This window comes from Arvicola amphibius, chromosome 11, assembly GCF_903992535.2.
Source record: "Arvicola amphibius chromosome 11, mArvAmp1.2, whole genome shotgun sequence".
Taxonomy (NCBI): Eukaryota; Metazoa; Chordata; class Mammalia; order Rodentia; family Cricetidae; genus Arvicola; species Arvicola amphibius.
The window spans coordinates 15,436,205-15,457,511 of record NC_052057.2 but is presented as its reverse complement, the minus strand read 5'-3'; the positions used below and the strand labels follow the sequence as shown (position 1 = coordinate 15,457,511).

Sequence of the window (21,307 nt, the reverse complement as noted above, 5' to 3'; positions counted from 1 at the left end):
CTGAAGCAATAAGAACAATCATGGGACCGGGCGATGGTGGCGCACGCCTTTAATCCCAGCACTCAGGAGGCAGAGGCAGGCGGATCTCTGTGAGTTCGAGACCAGCCTGGTCTACAAGAGCTAGTTCCAGGACAGGCTCTAAAGCCACAGAGAAACCCTGTCTCAAAAAACCAAAAAAAAAAAAAAAAGAAAAAAAGAACAATCATGGGTTAGAATGAGCTTTCTCTTCGTAACAGAAAGAAATTTCCTCCTTGCTTTCCTTTCTTATAATTCTTATGTTCATTTACAATCTAGGATCAGTTTGTTAAACAGCACAAAGAGGCTGAGCCTAGAGGCATAGGCCTGCCAGCCTAGATACTCAGGATTCTCAAGTAGGGAGAACTTATGAGTTTAAGATGATTCTGGGCCAATTTGGTGAGATCCTATCTCAAGAAGTAGGAAGAAGGCTGGGGATGCATGTAGTTTAGTGTTAGAGGACTTATCTAGCACACATCAGGCTTTTGCTCAGACTTCAGTTCTAGATGAACCCAAATGAAAACAAGCCAGCAACAATAACAAAATCAGAGTGAAGAAATTCTACTGCTGTATTCTACTATTCTCAGGAAGAGCATTGTATTCATATTTTCATCTTAGAAAATGCTTGCTGTGAATGGCAAGTCTTTTTAGCGCTGTGGAATATTAGTTGAGGGTGTGTTAAATTCATTTATGCTGTGGAACATTTGTTTAATGATGCAAAGATGTGTTGCGTTCTTTTATATTGCATTTGTTTAACTCTGTGAAGTTGTGTGACTTTGCCTGCCTAAAACACCTGATTGATCTAATAAAAAGCTGAATGGTCAATAGTGAGGCAGGAGAACAGATATGCAGGATTGGCAGGAACAGAAAATAAATAGAAGGAGAAATATGGGAAGAGAGTGTTGCCAAACATTTAGGAGGGGGAGCCTTGGTAGAAGTGGGTCAGGGCATATGGGCCTTGAGGTTTGAAATCCCAGCCCCACTTTCTTTTTGCTCTCTGCATCCTGATTTAATCTTCAGTGAATGAAGGAAGCTGTGTGAGGAGATTGCTGAGACCTTATGAGAAAACTCCAAGTAAACACAGGAGTCTTGTGATCTCTGTTGGCCCGTAAAAGGGTCGTTCTTGGACTATGTTGTGAGCCCCTCCCAGGTGTAGCAGATAGGAGTGAGCTTACTTCAGATTACTTAGTACAGCTGCCTATTGTTATTTACACGCGTCTGTGGAAAAAGATGTTTCGGTTACATGCGGCTTGTCTTGTCCTTATGACTGTACACTTTACTCTTAACCCTCAGAGTATAAATTGTCTGATGCTCTGAGGAAAGCTGGCGATTGCATGAGACTTTAGTTCGCCTCATTTTTAAGTTCTGCTCTCCCAGGTTCACACCACCAGCTGCAGCAGTAAATAATATACCATTAATTTTTAATTGCACCAAATGTCCTTACCTTTTTCTGTATGTTTAAAATTAGTTCTAGGGCTTTGATATTTATTCTCTTTCTTGTAAATTTTAAAGAAAATATTTAAATTCCTTTACATGTGATTATATCTTTACCCCTTAGCTGTGTATACATATTCTTGGTGATTTCTAGACTAACACTTTGTTCTATTTGTTTGTATGTTATTTCTTTTTTTTTTTGTGGAAGTGGAATGATTTCGTAATTACATTTTAGAATTATATTTTAATATTTAGGGTAGTCCTCTTTCAGTTTTTTTTTAATCTTAAAATCTTAAGAGGGTGGGAGAGATGGCTCTGAGGTTAAGAGCACTGGCTTCTTTTATCCTACATAATTATTACTCCCCTGCAAAACAGGGAAGACAATGCATTTATCTCATAGTGCTAGAACTGAAGACTGAGACTTCAACCCAGTGCTACTGTACTTACCTATATGTGTGAATTTCTCAGTTACAAAGAACATGCAGTGGTTGGTACATCCTGAATGCTCAGTAAGAGGTCACTATTATTGTCGTTAGTATTATCTACTTCGATAGGATTTTTTTTGGTTCCTCCTTTCCTTTTTATCTTTTCAGCTTTTTTTTGCCTTTTGTTTTCGTAAGACAGAACAAAGCAGCCCAGACTGGTTTTGAACTTGCAATGGGGTCCCTTAGACTCCCGAGTGCTGGGATCAAGAACATCTGCCACCCACTCTGAAAAGATTCTTTACCTCTACACTGTGTCAGGATAATGTTGGTTTTAACTCCTTATTTGCAAGAGTCTATTTGTTATTTCTACTCTGTGTTCTACTCGCTCAGTAGCCATTGTTCCTTTTCTTGGTCACCTTCATCCAGGCATGCTCTTTAGATACTCAGATCCCATGAACTGCCAGACAAAATCCCTGCTTTCATATTGTCCCATGCTTTCAAACAACACTAAATAATAAATGACAGTGTATATTCTGGCTTTATTTGAAAATTAAATAAAAACATCTTTTATATTTCATCACTAAGCATAATTTCCTTTCATTAGGCAAATGTGCATAGTTCTAAAACTATTTCTATTTCTAGTTAGTGACACTGTTTGTTTATTTTATTTGATCAGCACATATCTTTGAATGACTTTATGTGTTTGTGATTCTTTGGGTACAAAGCGTACTTCTTGGGTAAGGCAAACATCATTAGGGAGACAGATTGTGGTGGTTCGAATGAGAATGGCCCCAAGGGCACATATGCTTAAATGCTTGGACTCTAGTTGGTGGAACTGTTTGGGAAGGATTAGGAGATGTGGCTTTATTGGAGGAGGTGGGTCACTAGGGGTGGGCTTTGAGGTTTCAAAAGCCCTCTCCATTCCCAGTGCCTCTGTCTCTGCTGCCTACTTGTGGGTAAGAATAAGAAGCTCTCCACTACTGCCCCAGCACCATGCCTGCCTGTCTGCCCGATGCTGTGCTCTCTGCCATGAAGACCAGGGACTCTAACCCTCTGGAACTTTAAGCCCTTTCATAAGCTCTCTCTTCAGTAAGTTGCCTTGGTCATGGTCTAGAAGAACCGAGGCACAGACAATAACATTTGATACAAAATGTGTGGTTAATAAAAGTTTGGATCTCATCCAAATTTTTTATGCTGTGAGTATCTAGAGATGATATTTTTTTCACTTGAACCAGTGAACATATGCATTATACAAATAAAACTAACTTTCTCTCGTAGTTTTGTAACCTTGAAGTATAAGATTAAATAAAGATGTCACACTTCAGTTCTTCTGTGAGATTGGCAAGAATTTGCAAATGATAAATGCAATGAATTTTACATTGAAAATCTACAGAAATATGGTGAAGGCACTCTGATAATTTTTGTCTGATTAAATTCTAAAACTGTAAGAGATTATCCTTGAAGTTCATCTTTATGTCTCCAGTCTGAATTTTTCTCAGTGCATGGAAGGCAGGTTTGAATTGTGTTGTGTAGGGGAGAGTGACAGGGACAGGGACAGGGATAGAATAAGAGGGAGGGGGTACAGGAGGAGAGAGGAGGGAGGAGGGAAGGGAGAGAGAGCCAGCAGTGGGAGGTTTGGGGGCGTGACACAAGGAAACTGGGGTACAGAGACAAAGGCCTCAGTGAGTGGCAAAGGCAGGCTTTAACCCCAGGACATGCTACTCAGGTATGTGTGTAGGGAAAGAAAGATAAGGAATGTGGCTCTAGCCAATATGAAATTTCAGTTTCTGACAGAACAAAATGTTGGTCCTTTCGCCTGCAACACAAGTGATGGGATCAGCTAGCTTTTCAGAGCTGCAGTCCCCCACGTGGGAGCTCAGAATTCCAGGCTGTTTCCACTCTGTCAACCCAGTATCAGCAATTGTTTCTGGCCCCCATGGTCGGAGAAGAGAGAAAACACAGACACTCACACCCGGTCTAGGGCTGGGGCAACACAGAACTCCTCTCGTGTTTCATGGGCTGAGGCAAGTCTCAAGGCCAAGCCGTGCTTCAAGAACGTGATGCTTGCCTGTGTCCGGACGCATTGAGACATTGAGAGAGAAGAACCAGACACATTCGTGACAGCCCTGATGTCACCATGGTGTGCAGTCTAGCTCTCGTTCTGCCACTGACTTCCAACAGGTCCCCTGGCTCCCAATTTTAACATTTAACTCGTTTGGGCCAAATGCTGCATGGAAATAAAATGGTAGATTTGAGGAAATCTCTGCTCTTGGGTACTTGCTATTGTCTCTGGTTCTGGGTAAGTGACAGGATAACATGTATACACCATCATACATGGCCTTAATTTAATGAGTCTTAGTGACAGGCTTTGGCTCCAAAACTCAAAGTTTCTATTTAAAAACACTTCAGAGTCATAGTCTGGACCCTCAAGAATTCTCTCAGATGTGTCTCCCGAGCTCCTGCTTCTCTTGAGAATTCTCTAGACTGAAGTGAAAGTTAAGACACAGAGAGACAAATGCCATCACTTTCATACCACTGTGCATATGTGTGTGACTGTGTATACATGTGTGTATGTATGTGCATGCATGTGGTAGGTGTGTGCACACACATGTGTGTATATATGTGCATGTGAGGTGTGTGTACACATGTGTGTATGTATGTGCATGTGGGGTGTGTATGTGTGTGCATGTAGTGTGTGTGTGTGTGTGTATTCTGGGATATACTGTGGACATAAAGAAGTCCCCACAGAGTCTCAGCTATTTTGAACTTAATATGGAGAACACTTCATAAAAGACGATAGCAAGAAAGTGTGATTGAGAAATTTGGGGAGCCACAAAATGCACATCCCAGACACCAACTTTTTTCTATTCTCATGAATAAACCAAATTATGAAACTTAGGATATTTCCAAAAATTGGCTTTACAGTTACCTTTTCCCTGAAGGGATATTTATTGGCATGAAGTAAGAAAAGGAATAACAGTAATAGCAAGTACGAAACTGATTGCCAAGTTACTTTTTTAATCTCTTAGAACTTGAAGTAAGTGCCAAGTTTTAATTTTTTGTTGTCTCCAGTTAAGTTTAAAATTTTTATAAGAATTTGATGCAATTTTTAAAGCATAATGTAACAACTGAAAACTAGGGAGAAATATGCAAAGAATGCCATTAACTTTCTGCTGACGTGATTGTGGGATTTCCTTTTTCTTTTAATACCAAGCGTCATATTCTTGAGCCAAGGCCAAAGGACAGGGAAACATAAGTTGAATATTCCTCTGCTTTTTATAAACTCTTATAAATAACAATTCTGATTAGTTACAGTTCTCATCCTGTTGCTGTTCTTCCTTTAAGAGACATTTTCACAATGTATCAGGTTTTGGTTAATTTGTAACTTGTTTCTACTTCCTTATTGTGTACATGCATTGTATGTGTGCACATGCAAGTGCACACACATGCAGGCGACAGAGGAGAACATCGTTGTCTTTCCCTCTTGCTTTCTGTTTCATTCCAGAGACAGGATCCCTCAATGACCCCCTTACTGTTTCTGCTAGGCTGGCTGTCGGCAAGCTCTGAGGATCTGCTCCCTGTACCTGCCCTCCAGGATCCCAGTGCTGGGATTATAAGCACATGAAGCCATGCCTTTTGAAAAATGTGCGTGTTGGGGATTTGAAATTAGGCTTTCTTGTTTGCAGAGCAAGAGCCCTTATCCAATGAGACACTTCTTAAGCTCTTGTTTGACTTTACTTAATACTGACATGCTTATTTCTTTTCTCATAAACAAAATGAGTGAAGGGAGAGAGGGAGAAAGGTTGGTCAGATGGTACCAAGACAAGAGAGACAAGAGACAGACATGATATTCTATTGTTCAATAAAGTGACTATAGATAGTAACAATTAATATATATATTTCAAAGAGCTGTAATAACAGTTTGATTTTTTTCACCAAACTACTAAATGCTTGAAATTGAGATATTTATCCTAATTTGAATATATATTAGAGATACATCTATTTAAATATCCCATAATACTCCATGAAAATGTACAGTTTTTTTTCTCATGGTTTATTTTTTTATATTTAAAAAATTTCCATCTCCTCCTCTCCTCCTCCCCCCTTCCTCCTCCCCTCCTCCCCCTTTCCTCCTCTCCTTCTCCCCCTTCCCTCCCCTCCCCTCCACCCATACCTCCCCTCCCTCCCTCTAAAATGTACAGTTTTTAAAAGAAAAATCAGTAAAATGAGGTCAGAGACAATATCAAATGAGGTCCCCTGGGAATTTTTAAAAAACAAAACAGTAATCAGAGTCCTCAGATCTAGACAGGGTTTACTGTGGACCGCTGGTCATGGCCAGAGCAGCTCCCAGCAGCCGTCTGTCTCTATTTGCACGCACATCGCCTCTTGAGCGACCCCGTCTACTGTAATGATATCAAGTGTTGCCTTGTGAGTCCACAACCCACACCTGCAGTCACGCCTTCCATTGTGATGACCACACTAACATTTTAACCACCCAAATTCACAGACATGGCACCCTTCCTGTCTTAATCTGCTGGTGTTAACAAAATACCCGAGGCTTAGACACTTGCAGAATTTCTTGTCTTGAAGACAGGCCACCTAAGCCCAAGGCCCTGGAAGCTGTGATGTGTGTAAGAGCTTGGTCACTGCTCTGCATTCATACTGAACTCTGTTTCCTCCGTGGATGGCCAAAGGAGAGATGGGCTCAGCTGGTTCTTCTTCTCCCTTCTTCTACAATGCCATTGACGGCATTTACAAAGGTTTTACTCCATGACTTAATTTCTCAATGCATTAAATAGGGTTAATGACATTTGGAGATTTGAATGTGTCCAGACTACCTCGAACCATGGTGGTGTGGGACCATGGCACCTTCATCAACCCCAAATCAACCCAGCTTTCCAAGTATGGTTTCTGGCCTTGGTCAGGCTGTCAGTAATCATTCCCTGCTCCATACAGCCCCATGGCTTTTCTCACAGGAAACTGAGCTCACCAGAGCCTTTGTACCACACTTTTTCTCTATCCAAAAGTCAGTTCTATTCTGGCCCATGATCATTTTCTGGTACAGCTGCCTGCTCACCATGAGGGTGATTGCTATCATTGACACAAGGCCTCACTATATACCCCAGCTTGGCCTTGAACTTGTAATCCTGCTCCGGCTTCCTGAGTGCTAGGATTATAAGTATGCACACAAGACTAAATTCCAAAAGTCACTCTTTAATAAGAGAAGGGAAACAGAGAAGGGAAAATTGAACAGTTAAGAAAAAAAGGCAAACCATTTAAACACAATGTTGAATCTTGGTTTAAAATAACATGTGTGAGGAGAAAAAGCACTGACCTTCTGCTGCAGAAATGTGGACTCTGTCATGGCGTCTTCAAAGCTGTGGGTTCCCCTGGCCTGTGTCTTCTCCCATAGGGCTTTGAGGAACTGCACAGACCCACTCTGAATGGACAGGGGCTCAGGAAACAGGCTCTGTATGGGCATAAGGATGGAGACATCCCATCACCTCTTGACCCAATGGTACAATCTGACAAGAGAGTACTTGAATGTGAACATGATGTAATTAAGTAGTACACCAGAAATCTATACTAAAGAACAGTTCTATGATTTGGGTCATACTTCTGAGTTTCTAAAAGAAAATTTTAATTAATAAAGTTTTATGTTCTTGGCTGTATATGTGCCTAAATCTTGTAATATAATGCTATCTTAATGATTTCCCAATAGCATTCCTTAATTGGAACGTTGTAAATATAAATATTCATGTTGAATTTACCAAAGATCTGAGAATGAAGGCATAACATTAAAACCAGAGTTCATAAGAGTCTATATATAGAGTGGGACTAGGAAGAATAGAGATCAAACAGTTATTAAAGAGTTCATTATATAATTATGCAATATGAACATTCTGAATGAGCATGAGACAAATAACACATTCTTCATTCGAAAGTGTGAAATGGGTGAATATTCTTAAGCTTTAACTTCTTTGTGTTGTCAATGAGACACTACATTTAAAAAGACATTTAAATAGAATCCAGTACAGTCAGTTAGAATCAGCTTTTCAATGGGCATGTAGGGAAGGATCCCGGAGGCAGGAGCTGAGGCCGAAGTCATGGAGGAAAGCTGCTTACTGGCCTGCTCCCCATGGCTTGCTCAGCCTTCTTCTTAGAGAACCCAGGACTAGCAGCCCAGGGATGGCACCACCCACCATGGGCTGGACCCTTCCCCATTGATCACTAAATGACAAAATGCCTTACAGCTGGATCTCACGGAGGCATTTGCTCAACTGAGGCTCCTTCCTCTTTGATGACGCTATAGCTTGTGTCAAGTTGACACACAAAACCACCCAGTACAGATATAAATGTCCCATTTAGGGCTGAGCATCCCAGGCTTTTAAGTTTTACATGTTGGTCAATTGTGAGTCTTTGTGTCAGCTGTTAGTTGTCATCTACTGTAAAAAGAAGCTTCTTAGATAAGGGTTGGATGACACACTATTCTATTGGTATCACAATAAGTCATTAAGAGACAGTTTAATGCTATGCCACTTTAGCAGAAAAACCATAGTACTTTTCTCCCTGAGAGCCTGTTATTTACCAAACCGTGGGTTTTGACCCTGCTAATGATGCATGAGTTCCATCTTGTGGAGTGGCCCTAAATCCAATCAGAAAACGTTTGGTTGTTCCGATATTTGTGCCACTATTGCATCAGTGTGTAATCTTTGCAGGCCAGCTTCTGTAGCTTGCAGAACTTAGTTGGGTAAGGTTGATGATGATTTTCCCCCAGGTGACACGTAGACTGTCTTTCAGCACTGGGAAAGCTAACCAGCAGGGACAAAGTCTCTGAGTTGGTACCAGTCTGATTTCTCCATATTCTTGAAGTTGAGTGTATGATGTCTGAATGCTGTTCTCAACATGTGGGTTGCAGCCCCTTTGTTTGCATTATGATTCATAAAAGTAGAAAAATTATAGTTATGAAGTGGCAACAAAAATAATTTTATGGCTGGAAGTCACCCCAACATGAGAAACTGTATTAAAGGGTCGCAGCATGAGAAAGATTGAAAACCATTGTTTTAGAGGGAAACACAAGTAATAGCAATAGCTTGTAATGTTTAGGAGTCTTTGAGACCTCACTGGCCAATAATTTGAAAAGAGGTAACCTATATTGGGCTGTGGACTTTATATTTGATAATCTATGATGTCTACAAAAGGCATCGTCCACATGTAATTTTCAAATATTTTATTAAATTAAAAAAATTCTTTATTTATTATTTATGTGTCTGCATGTGTGTTTACAGGCATGCACATATTATGTTATACAGATGTGCACGTCAAAAGAAAACCTGTGGAAGTTGGTCTTCTTCCACATGGATCCAATGAATGAAACTCGGGTCACCAGTGCCACCTCACCACCACAGGTGACTTTTGTAGGTACTATTATAGACTTATTTTATTAACTGAAGTAATTATATGGTTGAATCACTTGGCTTAATTTTCAATCATATTATAAGACTCAAATCCTGCATTTTCAACTTCTTCCCACCCTGCAAAGATTTCCCATTTTGTTTTCAAAACACAGGAGTTAGTCATTTTTTACTGTTTGACTCTTTGGGGGGGCCTGCCACCCAGCTCTCAAATAAGTACACGGAGGTCTGTTCTTAGAAATGCCTGGTCTTCGCTTGGTTTATTTCTAGCCAGCTTTTCTAGCTTAATTTGTCCTGTCAGCTTTTTGTCTCTCGGCTTTTATCTCTAGTTTGCATACCTTTCTTTACTTCTTAGTCTGTGGCTTGCTGTGTAGCTGGGTGGTTGGTCCCTAGAGTCTTCCTTCTTCTCTTCCTCCTAGATCTTCTCTTCCCAGATTTCTCTTCCTGTCTTTTTTTCCTGCCTGCCAGCCCCACCTATCCTTTCTCCTGCTTAGCTCTTAGCTGTTCAGCTCTTTATTAGACCACTCAGGTGTTTCAGACAGGCAAAGTAACACAGCTTCACGGAGTTAAACAAATGCAACATAAAAGAATGCAACACATCTTTGCATCATTAAACAAATGTTCCAAAGTATACACAAATGTAATACACCTTTAACTAATCTTTTACAACACACAGACAAAAATGAAATGCTCACTGTATTAGAGATCCAATGATCTGAGTTCTGCCCTTCAGTTTCCTTAATCAATAAAAATAATGTTTAAGATCTAGTCAGGTGCTGACATCTCACAACCTACACTTACATTTTAAGTGTAAATTTAATGTTATTGAGAGCATTTCTAAATAAGAGTCTCTTTTCATGTTGCCATTTTGTCATAAAATTCTTTATTGTTAAGTTGAAAATATTTCTTCGTGTAATTTCTTCTGTATACAGATATTCACCAGGAGAAAGTGGATATTAGAATCTTATCAATGTCAAAACTGATATACTTACACTAAAATTAACTGGATTTTAGCAGAAGGTAAAGAGTTACTCTACAGATGGTAGGCATCCTCCCAAATAAGCTACTTTTACCACCCCTCAACATGAAGTAATTTTCTTAAAACTTCAGTTTGGAGGGTTGAGAGCCTAAGGCTTGCATGATGCAGGTAAATGCTGTACTGTGGTGCACACCCCTTCTTCCCTTCACTTTCCCTCCCGCTTCTCTATTAAAGCTAAGGTATGAAAGATGAGAATAGGTTTGACTTCCTGATTAATGATCCAGTATCTTTTTTAAGGAAGTGGTATTAAAATATAAAAAAACTATATCCTAAGAATGAATGTAAATGTATTGTTATCTACACACCATTTTTGGCAGAATTATTAATAATGCAATAAATACGGTTGTAACCACACATCCTAGAAGCTCCTTCAGGAGCCCAGTGAGCATGAATCATACACACCTGTTGGAAGAGAAACATGATCTGGATCCATGGCTGGGGGAGTTGGCTGACGAGGGTGAAGCTGGACTTGCTGTACAGGCAGTACTGACCCTTTAAGGAACAGGTAAAGAACAGCTTTGCCACACAACTTTTCATGGTATCTAGAAATAATATAGCATTAAACATTTGTTATGCTTTATGATCCAACACATAAGCACCTTTAGGAACAGTTCTTGAGTTTTCAGACCGTGAGCTAATGACTCCAAACAACTCTGTATTTTAGAGTGGATCCATTTCATGGAGGGTACATATTTTAAGTGTATGTAAGTGGAATGTAATATAAATGAATTTGGTGTAACAGGTTGTATCCTGTCAACTTTTATCTTCTTTTAAGTACCGTGCATTGATAAAAAGATCAAGCAAGTTCCAGAGACATGGAAGCAACGAAGCTAATACAAAGGTCTGCATGTCACCATGCCATGGTCATCTCATTGGAAACATTGAAGCGGCGATTTCAGAGGATAAACTAATGAGTCAACAGAGGACATGCAGAATCTACCGGCAGTGGGTAGGGAGCCCCCGACTGTTGATGCTGTCTTTTTGGCTGTGTGTGAGTCATAAAGATAGCTTCCAATAAACTCCTGTCAGAAATGTAGGCTCCTGTGCTCTGACCTGGTCTGATTTGAGAGGCAATCTCAACGTGAAAATCAATTACCTGTAGATTCATGAGATCGTTCCTTAAGGACAAAAACGTGGTAGGAGGGTGATATGGGGATGAAACAGTGGAAAATCATACATTTATGCACTCAAGAATAAATGGAGGAATGGCCGTTGTAGGTATAGGTTGAGACTGTATGTGCTAGCACATACAGTGCTAGACAGTAATGGCAATCATGGATTGACTTCTACATTTTTACATGCTGGATTCTATTTAGTTTTTCCAATCCTATCAGATGAAAGGTATTATTTCTGGAATCTTAAACGCTACCCAACATCTCTTATGTTAGAAGCTTGGTTGCCAACTGGTGGACTTTGAGGATGAAGGTGACTAGTCATGAGGATGCTCGCTCCATCGGTGGATTAATTTACTAATAGGCTCATAATATGATGGCATTATTGGAAGTTGTGGGATCTAGAAAGTGAGACATATTGGTAGTAGTAGGCACGCCCTGGAACTGTATATGTATATCATGACCCAGCCTCTGTCCACTCCCTCACCTTTAGTGGCCTGACAGCCCAGTTCCCAAGCCACTACCCAGGATACGTCAGAGAAGACTTCTCAGGAGCGAGGATTAAAAATTTCTATAATAACCTCACACAAGATTGGAGAATTATTTTATTTATTATTCTGAAGCTCTAATTTCCCTTGCTCTAATTATCTCCAATTCTCTTTAGTTCCAATTCTCTGTTTCAATTCTTCCTTGCGTCTTTGTTCACCTAACTTAAATATACATTTTACAGGAGGCTTGAGGCAGTAAGAAAAAAGGCTACAAGAGTTACATCTCATTGGTCACAGCACATTTCTTGGGTAAACAATAATGGCAGAGCCGTTACCATGGCAACACAAGGTTTCAAGATTTCTGGTGTAAGACTGTGACCAGAGGCTGGGGGCACCGTGCCCAGTGAGACAAGCTGCGAGACCTAGGTCTTTACCAGACAGACGTGGCAAGTGAAGAATTGGCATGATTTTTAGGGTTGCTTTGTGTTAATAACCTTGGTTAGACATCTGTAACTCTGACTTGCAAATATCTGTAAAGTTTTTAACTTATGATTCATTTACAGGAACATTCAGTCTATTTTGAACTTGGTCTGAGATGAAAATGAGCTAATTGTCTATAATTTGAGTAAAAGGGACAAAGCATGCTTCCAAGTGTCTTATAGTTCTCATGGGACAATAGATCTTGTTATGAAGACTATCCTAGTATATTTTCTATATGGCAGAATCATACAGCTTAATGAAAAGTCATCTTCCTGACCATCCATGGATATATGTGCCCATAAGCTTGAGATGCTATCATAAGATTACATATCACATGAGATTATGCACTACAGTATAGGTATTGAGGAGACACCATAGCTGCTTTTGCACATGCGAAATTACAGACAGGAGCAACAGTTTCCAGAGTCAGTGGTCCCACAGGCCTTGCCTGGATGGGATTTCCCTCCATTGGAGAGTCACTCCCCTGGTGGGTTGTCACCTGCTGTAACCCCCGCTGCTTCCTCTGCTCACCCAGTTGCCATGAGGAGACTATCTTTCTCTTTCACATATTCAGCTGCCAGGATATTCTATATTACCTCAGGTAGAAGCCACAGAGCCAGGTTATCATGGACGGAACCTTGGAAACCATGAGCCAGAAAGCTTTTCCTTCTTTTGTTAGTTCCTACTGGCATTTATCATAGCAATTAAAAGCTAACTGGTGCAGATGTTACTATTTCTCCTTTAAAAGTGAGGACTCAGTACATTAGAAAGTTTAGAGAGCTGCTGAGATCACCTTGTTCACCTCATGACCTTGTACACTATGGATTGATAGATTGATTGTGTTTAGAAAGATGAATGATGTTCAGGGATCCAGAAAAAAATTGTTCAATTTTTTTAACCCTATATCACTTTGAGCCAGGATTTGAACCAATCAGGGCTCACACCATGATGAAATACATTAAGCTCTATAGACTACAGGGACATGTAAATCTGTGGAGTCATATTGCTGACTCACCAAGAATTTATTGTCTCAGATTTAATCTGACTTTTAAAGAGAAACATTTTGAAAATTATCAGATTCATTATGTCCTACTTGTAAAAGTAGAAATGGATTGGAGTTTCTTTTATACACATTAGATAATTATTAGTCATTCTCAAACCTCCCCCTAGCTCTTGGCAACCACAAATCTGAAGTTTTTTCTCTGTACATTTGCCTATTCTGGCTATTTCATATAAAGGGAATCTATACTAACTGGCCTTTTGAGTATTGCTTCTTCATTTAACATATGTCTTCAAAGTCATCCATATGGAAGCACACATCAACCTTTTCTGATGTGGGATTCCCCTTTATATGTTATGAATATGCTTTATTACTATTGGTTAATAAAGAGGCAATTTTGATCTATGGCAGAGCAGAATAGAGCTAGGCAGGAAAAACTAAACTGAATGCAGGGAGAAAGAAGGCAGAGTTAGACAGAAGCCATGTAGCTATTGAAGGAGAAAGATGCCAGAACCTTACCAGTAGGCCACTGCCTTGTGGTGTTACATAGATTAATAGAAATGGGTTAATTTAGATATAAGAGCTAGCTAGGAATATGCCTGAGCCTTCGGCAAAACAGTTTTGTAATTAATATAGTTTCTGTGTGATTATTTGAGTATGGGCAGCCGGGAACCAGCACACAGTCTCCATTTACAATTCTCTTTCGTTTTTAAGGGCAAATAACATCCCATTGTGTGGATGTAGTACAGTGTGTAGATATATACATTTTGATACCCATTTATCTACTGATGGGAATATGCTATTTCTACCTGTTGGTTGTGATGAACAGTAGTACTTCTATGAACACGTATAAGCACTTTTTGTTTGAATGTTTGTTTTCAGTTCTCTGAACATACATATATTCATACACACATACATATTTATGCCAATAATAAGACATTTATCTTATTTTGGATAATATCTTCAAAAAAGGAATTGTATGTAGCATATGGCACCTACTCAGCATGAAGGGTTAGCTAGGCTACTCTATAAGTTTTCTAGAGTGTATATATGTATGTATATTTATATGTATATACACACATAGGCAGTTATGGAATTTCTGGACCATATGGTAATTTCGTGCTGAGGAATATTCATATATTTTCCAAACAGTGATTTCCTCATTCTTATAATGTCCACATTTGAAAATGCAGCTGTCCTAGTGTGAAGGAGAAGTGTTTGAAGAGTATTGTACCTTCCCTGGATTCCAGATTATACCAGGGGAGAACAGTCTTAAGCAAATGGCTCTCAAACTATGACTGTTCTAATGAAATGACTTAACCATTGATCCTCTCAGAAACATTTTTAGGCTAACTTCAGGAACATTGCTAATAATCTCCGAAGTATGATTAATCCAACTGTAAGCTATAAAGATTATTTCCAATTGAACTTGTTACGGAATGACTGCATTACACTTGCTTTTCCTATCCACTAGAGTAAAGCACACGTGCATCTTCTAACTCCAGTCCCACCAACAGCTGTTGGGGAACCTGGGTTTTCCTTGCCCATCCATAAAACCCCTCAGGGCGGAGCATTCGAAAGAATGCAATATTGTCCTGCCGTACCCTCCCGATGTTTGCCAAATACGAGTTAGGTCTCCAAACATAAAGATGCAAGAGAAAAAGTCCACATCAAACAAAATCAGAGATAGATTTAGGATATTTTCATAGGAGCTTTCAGAGTTTGCAGACATGAAAGTACTTCTGGAATTTATATGAACTTTAAATCAAATCCATGCCTTTCCCCCCCACATAATACTAATACAGTTGATTTCTGGCAATGACACAGAGTCTCTCTGTGGTTACAGTGCGTCAGTGGGAGGCCATATGTCATAAATAAATATTTGGCTCTATCAAGCAGAAGCTTATCAAAAGTCATGTGGAGGCAAACGAGGTTGGCAAGTGGGGATCCCCTGCAGGCAACGGCCCACGTTGCGACTCCTGCAGGCACTGTCCACGTGCTACCAATTACTTTGCAATTCTGTATAATACGTAACAGCAAGCAGATTTGAGGAAGGGAATATTTTAGAAAATTTTATGATTAGACTCCACTAAAACGAGCCTCTTTGACGTTTTTTTCCTGAGGAGGATGGGACAAGCGTAAGGAAGGCTGGGTGTGGTTCGTCTTCCTCCTCTGTCTCCAGCTGGACGCTCTGAATTAAGACCTCGTGTCCCAGCGGTTGCACAGAGGTGTCTTGGCCAAGGGACTGACAGTGTTGGGAAGTCTGTTGTACCTCCACAGAGTGCATGTCAAACTCTGATGCTCTTGTTAGCGCTTGCCCTTTGAGTCCTAAGGAGCCCGGCTTTCCTACGACAGTCACTACTTCTGTGTTGACCTAATAATGATGTGGCTGTCAAGAGAAAGTTAGGCAGCCTCTTGTTCAAGTAAATGCTGCTAACTAAGGCTCAGTGGACAGAAAGGAACTAACCCTGTGCAGCCAATTCTGGAGACATACTGTGAATTTGCACACCAAATTTAGAAGCCCTGTCTCAAAACAAAAGGTCACACTATAAAAATGTGTATATTTGAAGTGTATGGATATAAAAAAGTGAACAATATGAGGGTTAGCATGAAATAAAGAGTCCTAGCAATCACTGATAGCAGAGGAGTTAGCCTGGGTGACTGAAGCTGAGGGCCCTAAAGGAGCCACACCCTGGGACCAGCATTGGTGCAGGGACGAGGATACACACGTGGGTATCACTGCAGGCAGAGGGGTTAGAACTAAGGGCTTTCAAGGATCAACAGCCTGGTCACAGGCATCAGACAGGGATGAGAACACATGTCTGAGAAAGTGTGGGAACCAGAGGCAGGGGTGTAGCTATGAGTCAGGAGCAAGTCCTAATTGTGCCACCTACTGGCTACCTGATCTTGGGGCGGGTGGATTGACTTTCAGAGTCTGTTTTGTCAAATGAAACCAGGCAGCAACAGCTACACTAAAAACTTGTCATCAGGATCAAATAAAAGTTATTCCAGCCAGGCTGCGGTGGTGAATGCCTTTAATCGCAGCACCCTGGGTTGCAGAGGCAGGTGGATCTTTGTGAGTTCAAGATCAGCCTGTTCTACAGACCCAGTTCTAGGACAGCCAAGGCTACAAAGAAACCCTGTCTCAAAACACCAAAAGGGGAAAAAATAATTTGTTATCTCATTCAATTACTATTCACCATGTACCATAAACTGAAATTAATTGTTTTTGCTACTAATAAGCATACCACATAGACACAAGGCCATCTGGATCTGGATCTGGGCTGGAAGTGGACCCTGGAAAATGATTTATAATGGATCATGTGAGGGAAGGAAGGGGCTGGCCCCGAGTCACGCAGCCCTTAACAACTACATCAAACCTATTGGCTTTCATCTCCGTCTCCCTCTCTCTCCTTTTCCTTCATTCCCCCCTGCCTTTGTAAATCCATATAACCCATGTCTCTGCTGGATGACTCAAAGTCAGGTTAGGCCATGTGACTGCTGAGGTCTTCTAGCATCTTCCAGAACAGAGCACTGAAAACTACCTCTGGCGACAGGGTAGGCTGTGTCCCAGCTGCTATGCAAAAGACTCCCTAGCTTTCAGATGTCATAGTCGCCAGAAAGCTGCTGAACCCAAACAGATCCGGGAACTGCGGGTCTATGTTGTATGCGGGAAGGAAGGGAGCAAAATCTTATAGATGTAGTTTTACTTCTTTTTTAAAGTAAATCTTTTGTTTGCTTGTTTGTTTGCTTTTCAATTTCTTTGGCTATCCTGTAACTGGCTCTGTAGACCAGGCTGGCCTCTGCCTCCAGAGCGCTGGGATTAAAATCCTGCGCCAGAACTTTCCAACTAAAATAAATCTTAATTTTAATTAGCATGCACAGTGTAATACTAAGTAGGGGGGCGTCACCGCAGGCCCTGGCATTCATCCTTGGGGCGCCAATGGAGTGCCAATGGAGCAGAAAGCTCCATCTCAGACCCCTCCCCTTGGGAGTTGCCTTGAGCTGGGCTCCACCTCCAGGAAAGCCTGCCAAACGCTGACCCCTCCCCAGGGAGGGTCAGGACCACTCCCACAGGCTATTTAGGCTTGTGCTGGAAAAAAGGAACATGTGTGTGCTCTCCCCCTCTGCCGTCCAGTCCCCAGCCCCCAGCCCCCCACCCTATGCTCCTGGCCACTCAAGAGTGTTGCATTCATTAAAAGTGGGCATCTTTGATTTGGTCTAACCTGGTCTAATTGGGGTTATTTTGCATTGGTGGAGAGGCCTGTCTTAAGATTTTTCCTAACACACAGTATGGGTTTCATTGTAGAATTTTGAAATAAAATTTGATTTTGTGGATTTTCTTTCCCTGTCTCCTCTCTCCTGCTCCTGACTCCCCTGTGTGTCTCCGTACTCCATAATGTCCTTTTCCTCAGTTTCGTGTCTCACACGTCCCGTTCCCCCTCATGGTGGTCTCCTTTCTGGTGTCATAGCCTAGACTGCACTGCCCTTCACTTGTAAACATGCATACAAATATAATCTAGCGTCCACACAGGAGAGAGGATGTGTGGGTTTTGCACATTTCAGTCTGGGTTACTTCACGATGTAATTCTTCCCAGTTCTACCCATTTCCCTGCATATTTCATGATTTTACTTTTTTCTTTATGACTAAATAAAATTCAATTATGTACACAGATGTGCCACGTCTTCATTACCCACTCATCCATTGCTGGACATCCAGGCTGATCGCACTCCTTCCCCGCCGTGAACAGAGCAGCAAGGAATATGGATGTGACGGTATCTCTGGGGTCTGATACAGAGTCCTTCGAGTAGAAATCCAGGAGTGATGTAACGGGGTCATGCGGTAGTTCTATTTTTGAGTTTTTGAGAAGCCAGCAATGTAAACTGATTTTGCTTCTCTTTTTATTTGTCCACGTGAACTGGGGGCCCTTATTCTGAGTGAGGCTCTCAGAATTCTTCCTGCAGGCCTCATATGGCAAATGCCCACTATATCATCCCCTTCTGACTTGGGGAGCTGATGTTTCTCCCAATGTAAGTATCACAAAGTATAAATCCAAAGATTAACAGCTGAGGCTGGCTGTGGATGTTCTTACAGAGGGTTCAGAGTGTGCTGGGACCTTCATGATCTGCACTGATACAAAATCCCACTGCCTGGAGCCGGAGGTGCCGTGACGAACAGGAACCTCTGTGGATGAGTGATGGCACCTGCTTTCTATTGAGGAATGGCACAGTTTATTTCCTGCCTCCCCTAATCCATTTGGGGAGCAAGGGCTTCTGAGTTTGATTTGATTTGCTGTTCTGTCAAAACTGAAATCAGAGGGCTGGAGAGATGGCTCAATAGTTATGGGGGCACCGTGCCACTCTTCCAGTGGACCCACGTTTGGTTCCCAGCACCAACTGTCTGTAACTCCAGCTCTAGGGGGATCTGATGCCTCTGGCTTCCATGGACACCTGCACTTATGTACACACACACACACACACACACACACATGCACACACGCACACACACACACGCACACGCACACACACACACACCCTATAAAATCGGTAAGCAACTTCTTCACCCAATCACCTTCATTAGTGTTATTATGATAGGCACTGGAGGCCTCAAAGCAACTAAACACAATATAAAAGTCAGACCTCTCCACCTTCATTTGTACCTATTACCTTTAGTTTCTCAAATGCACCACTTACAGCGTCTGGTTTTTTTTTTTTTTTTTTTTTTTTTTTTTTTTTTTTTTTTTTGATCCCCAATGGCATCCAAGCCTGTAGCTTCCTTGGATACCATTGGCACCAGGTCAGATCAATAGAAATCTTTACTGCAAGAGACTGAAAATTGCCCCACACAACAATGTGTAGGGTACCCCAAACAATGGTGAGCAATTGTCTATGATATCAGTGCAGCATCAGCATCCTGGAGTGGCAGTATCACTTGTGGGAACCACACTGCCCCCTTCAGGCAACGAGGGCCATCTCTAGCCACCTTGGGAATCAGAAGCTCCATAAAGCAATGCCAAAGGCTGCGGATTTATACACAGTCCCTGTCCTTGCCTCTCTGTTTAAAGCTACATCAGTGCCCCGACCATGGACTTGGAGCCCCTGAGCCCTTTAATCTGTACTTCCCAACAGGGCCGCCACACTGCTCCAATCTCCTTTCTTCCCTTTTCACCTTTACCCTTCTCTTCAGCTGGAATATTGGGGTAGTGGCCTGTTAGGAGCCTGGGCATTTGCTCTAAACTTCCCCTCAGAGTCAGTGAGCTGATCTCCGAAAGCTCACTGTGGAAAAGTCAGTGTCTGTGGGCAGTGAAGTACTGGGATGTATTTTCTCCTTGACCTTCCCAAAGAAGTAGAGCCACCATGTGAAGAAGGACCAAAGACCATGAAACGCAGAGAAGGTCAAAGAGAGGCAGAATACTGAAGATTCACTGTGAGGAAGGAAGTCAAACCAAAGACAGGACAGGCAGGCCCCGGCGGTTGTAATAACCTGGAAATTAAGATGCTTTGCTTCTGAATAGTGAGCGCTGGGCTGGAAAATAATCAGTGTCTGCTTAGGGATAAAAGGGGAAAACAGGCAAAAGGTAGAGGCTCTCTACAAAACCATCAGTCAAATTTGTTTACTTCCCTTTTCTCTCATCAGGTCTGTAAATCTAATGCTGGGAAAAGGGGATGTGAGTTCCAGAATTGGTTAGTGAAGCTTGTTAGTGAAGTTCAGTTGGTGAAGACCACAGTACCCTCCAAGTTTGCATCTCTCGCTACCAAACACACCAGTCCCTAACATAGCGCTTTGTCTGTGTTTTGTGTAGTCCAGCGGGCACCGTAGGCACCAGCCTCCCTCCATCTGGTCACTCCCTGAGTGGACTGAGGGCTAGCCACACAAGTCCTTCCTGTCACTTTCGGTCTCTTAGCTTTCTGTCTCTTCCTCACTTGAAAACCTCTTATCAGTGATTCTGAGTCTGTGCAAATATTAACAAATATTTCCATGGGTCATTAGGGGAAAGAAAGAGACGGGCTTTGGGACAGCCTAAAGGCAGTATGAATATTGTAAACTAAACTGCTGGTTAGTGTTGGCATTATTCTCTTCTTTCCACATATGTTATGAATACCAAAGTATTTAGTTAGCATCAGGACCCGCCCCCCGCAACCCCATTATTTACATACCTAGAGCTTTGTGGATGAACTAAATGTGGCAGCCCAGACTGATTACATGTGGACATGTGAAGCAGGCTGCCCCTCTACCCCTCCAGTGATCGCTGGAAGGCTTCAACAGAACTCTTTGAAACCCTCCTCATGAACCACAGGTGGAGTCACCCGGAAGCATGTACTAAGTCTGCGAATGCTGTTTCTTTCTAGCGGATGCTTTGGTGCTATCCCTTGTTTGGATGAACGGGAGGAGTGAGGAAAGTGGTGCAGGAGTCTGGGAGAAGTTGGAGAGGAGAGTGGGGAATGTGTATGATCTAAATACATCATATTTGTGTATGAAATTATCAAAGAGTAACTAAAATTTAAAGAATGAGAAGCGTTCTGGGAAGACATGCGTAAAATTCCTAACATGGGTTAACTGGTAAGATTAAAGCAATTTCTAAGCCTTCTCTATGATTTTTCAAATTTTTATAGTGAACATTATGTTTTTATAACAATAAAATTATCTTCAGTAGAAATTTTTTTCAACCAGGAACTGGATGAGAATTGGGTTAACGTACTGTGGACTTGATGTGTTAAGGGTTTAGTCATCAGTTAAATTTATTTCATGCGTAAAATGATTTCAAGTAATACCAGCATCAGAAATGCAAAATACTTAGAGACTGATTGTGTATGGGAGCTAGAGAGGTGTCTTAGCAGTTAAGATCACTGGCTGCTCTTCCAAGGGATTCAGGTTTGGTTCCCAGCAGCCACATGGTA

At 41.5% G+C, this 21,307-nt stretch overlaps 1 protein-coding gene across 4 annotated transcripts in view; it reads right to left on the bottom strand.

Moving 5' to 3' along the window:
* Positions 1 to 21,307, bottom strand: part of Veph1 (ventricular zone expressed PH domain containing 1) — a 192,238-nt gene that overhangs the window by 54,278 nt on the left and 116,653 nt on the right. For all 4 annotated transcript variants that reach the window (XM_038347916.1, XM_038347918.1, XM_038347915.1 and 1 more), the window contains 2 exons: positions 10,731 to 10,870; positions 7,210 to 7,344 (listed from right to left, as the gene is read on the bottom strand). In XM_038347916.1, coding sequence (XP_038203844.1) covers positions 7,210 to 7,344; positions 10,731 to 10,870 — 275 coding nt within the window. The remainder of the gene's footprint in view (positions 1 to 7,209; positions 7,345 to 10,730; positions 10,871 to 21,307) is intronic.